The sequence below is a fragment of the Neomonachus schauinslandi genome, unplaced genomic scaffold (genome assembly GCF_002201575.2).
Source record: "Neomonachus schauinslandi unplaced genomic scaffold, ASM220157v2 HiC_scaffold_4216, whole genome shotgun sequence".
NCBI classification, from domain to species: Eukaryota; Metazoa; Chordata; class Mammalia; order Carnivora; family Phocidae; genus Neomonachus; species Neomonachus schauinslandi.
Genome location: NW_025412904.1, coordinates 1 through 1945, shown reverse-complemented (window position 1 = coordinate 1945; position 1945 = coordinate 1). Strand labels below are relative to the sequence as shown.

The following is a 1945-nucleotide window of genomic DNA, read 5'->3' as shown; positions in this document are numbered from 1 at the left end:
ACCAAGTGACATAGTTTATATAAAGGTATCTTGCAGAGTGCTTAGCTTCAGGTAGAACTTTAATAAATGCTTACCAAATTTGATTTTGAATGGGTGGAGTAAAAGACATGATTCATGGACACATGTACCACTTGTAAATGATTTAATAGAATTTTCAAGCTGTAGTGCCTCTCATGGAGGAGTCCTTGTTATTGTCAAAAGAGAGTAGGAAGTGATGAAATATTTTTCTACTGCTGGAATATTTGAACCAAGTCTCAGGGAAAAGCATCTGGGAGTTATGACATTTTGAAGAATGTACTGCCATCTACTACTATATTCTTTGAAATGCATTTGATCTAGCATTGTCAATTATGTTTGATCTATCATTGCTACCAATTAAGTGCTGGGAGCTTGTAAATAACTTGAAAAATATTTTTCATAAAGTGTCCTGTATTTTGTCCTATTGTATTTTATATATTGCACTAAAATACTTAATGTGGAATTAAAAAATTAAATGGCAAAGGTATTTTTTTTTCTAGATTTATGTTAACTTCTAAGAGAACATCTTTCAAATTGGGTTGCAAAGTGCAACATACATAGTTTGAGATTTCTAATGCATGTGTCTGACCAGTGGTGATGGTAGAACTCACAGGGTATCTCCCTGGCTCTTTTTTCTACCCTCATTTAGATCAGAGATACATTTTATAGGAACTCAAGTAAATGGAGATGAGTGTTGGGAGTTGAAACTTAGCAATTTGGGGATGAGTGAGAAGAATATAATAGGCTAAGAGCTAGGAATTAAACCTGAATGCATTTGGAAAATAGTATCTAAAAGATAGTATCTGGTAGATGTTTTAAAATTTACTTAGTAATATAATCTTTAGTTAGGCACACATGAAGGAGAACATCTGGTATATAAACTGGAAGGAGATTAAAATGGTAGAGGTAAATCTAGGTAGAAATCCCATAGATTTGAGCAACCTGAAAATTTTAGCCAAAAGTGACTTTACTGGTTTAGACCTAATCATAATAGGTTAGAACATTTTAAGTATTTGAATAACTATGAAGATTATTTAATGCATGGAGCATTTTATTAACTGATGGATTTAAGCATAATGTAATTAGTATTTAATCTTTCTGATTTAGACTTTATGTTTATGCTTTAGGATTATTATCAAAATGCAAATCCACTCTTCTTGAATTCCAGCTAAAGATGGACAAGCTTAGAGGTAGAAGGAAGAAAATAACTCAGTTTGCTTTACACATTTAAACATTTTATTTGAAGTTAAAGGGATATTTGAGGAGAAAGCAGGTCTGAAAATACGTGGGGATCAAGAGATAGGGAGGAGACAGAGATGTTACTGAATTGAAGAAATACCCTACCCTGGTGTCTTTTCAAGCAAGGCAGGATATCTAGATACTCTGATTGATACATGCTTTCAGTGTGCTAATTCAACACATCCAAGAGTGTCCTGTCTAAGACCCATTATTTCTGAGTAGCTTAGAAACATCATGATACTTAGCATGGGAGTAAAATTGAACCCTTCTTCAGAGATCAGAGCAGTTTGTTTAGTTTCCCCTTTCATTCTTAATTAATCAGCAGCCTGGCTTTCAGCAGGTGGGCTCACAACAGCTGGGCTGGCAGCAGTAGCAGCAGCAGGCTGGGCGGCAGCAGGACTGTCCGCAGTAGGATGGGCGGCAGCAGGAGGCCTGGGCATGGTGCAGCTGGCAGCAGGTTGGGGGTGTGCAGCTCACCACACAGCAGGGGGGCAGGCAGGTGTCCTCCACGCGGCAGTCAGGGCGGCACCACCTGACTCGGCAGCTCACAGCTCCGTAGCCACCCTCCTGGCCACCACCAGTGCCACAGCTGGTCCCACCGCAGCTGGGCTCGTAGCAGCTGGGCTGGTAGCAGCTGGGCTGGCAACAGCTGGGCTGGTAGCAGCTGGGCTGGCAACAGCTGGGCTGG

The 1945-nt window shown here is 39.8% G+C and overlaps 1 protein-coding gene across 1 annotated transcript; it reads right to left on the bottom strand.

The window, feature by feature from the left end:
* Positions 1-1240: 1240 nt before the first annotated feature.
* On the bottom strand, positions 1241-1941 carry LOC123323976 (keratin-associated protein 9-3-like; the record flags this gene model as incomplete). Its single annotated transcript, XM_044912509.1, has 1 exon — positions 1241-1941. A coding segment is annotated over one exon (351 nt), but the record flags the coding sequence as incomplete, so codon positions are not given.
* Positions 1942-1945: the final 4 nt, after the last annotated feature.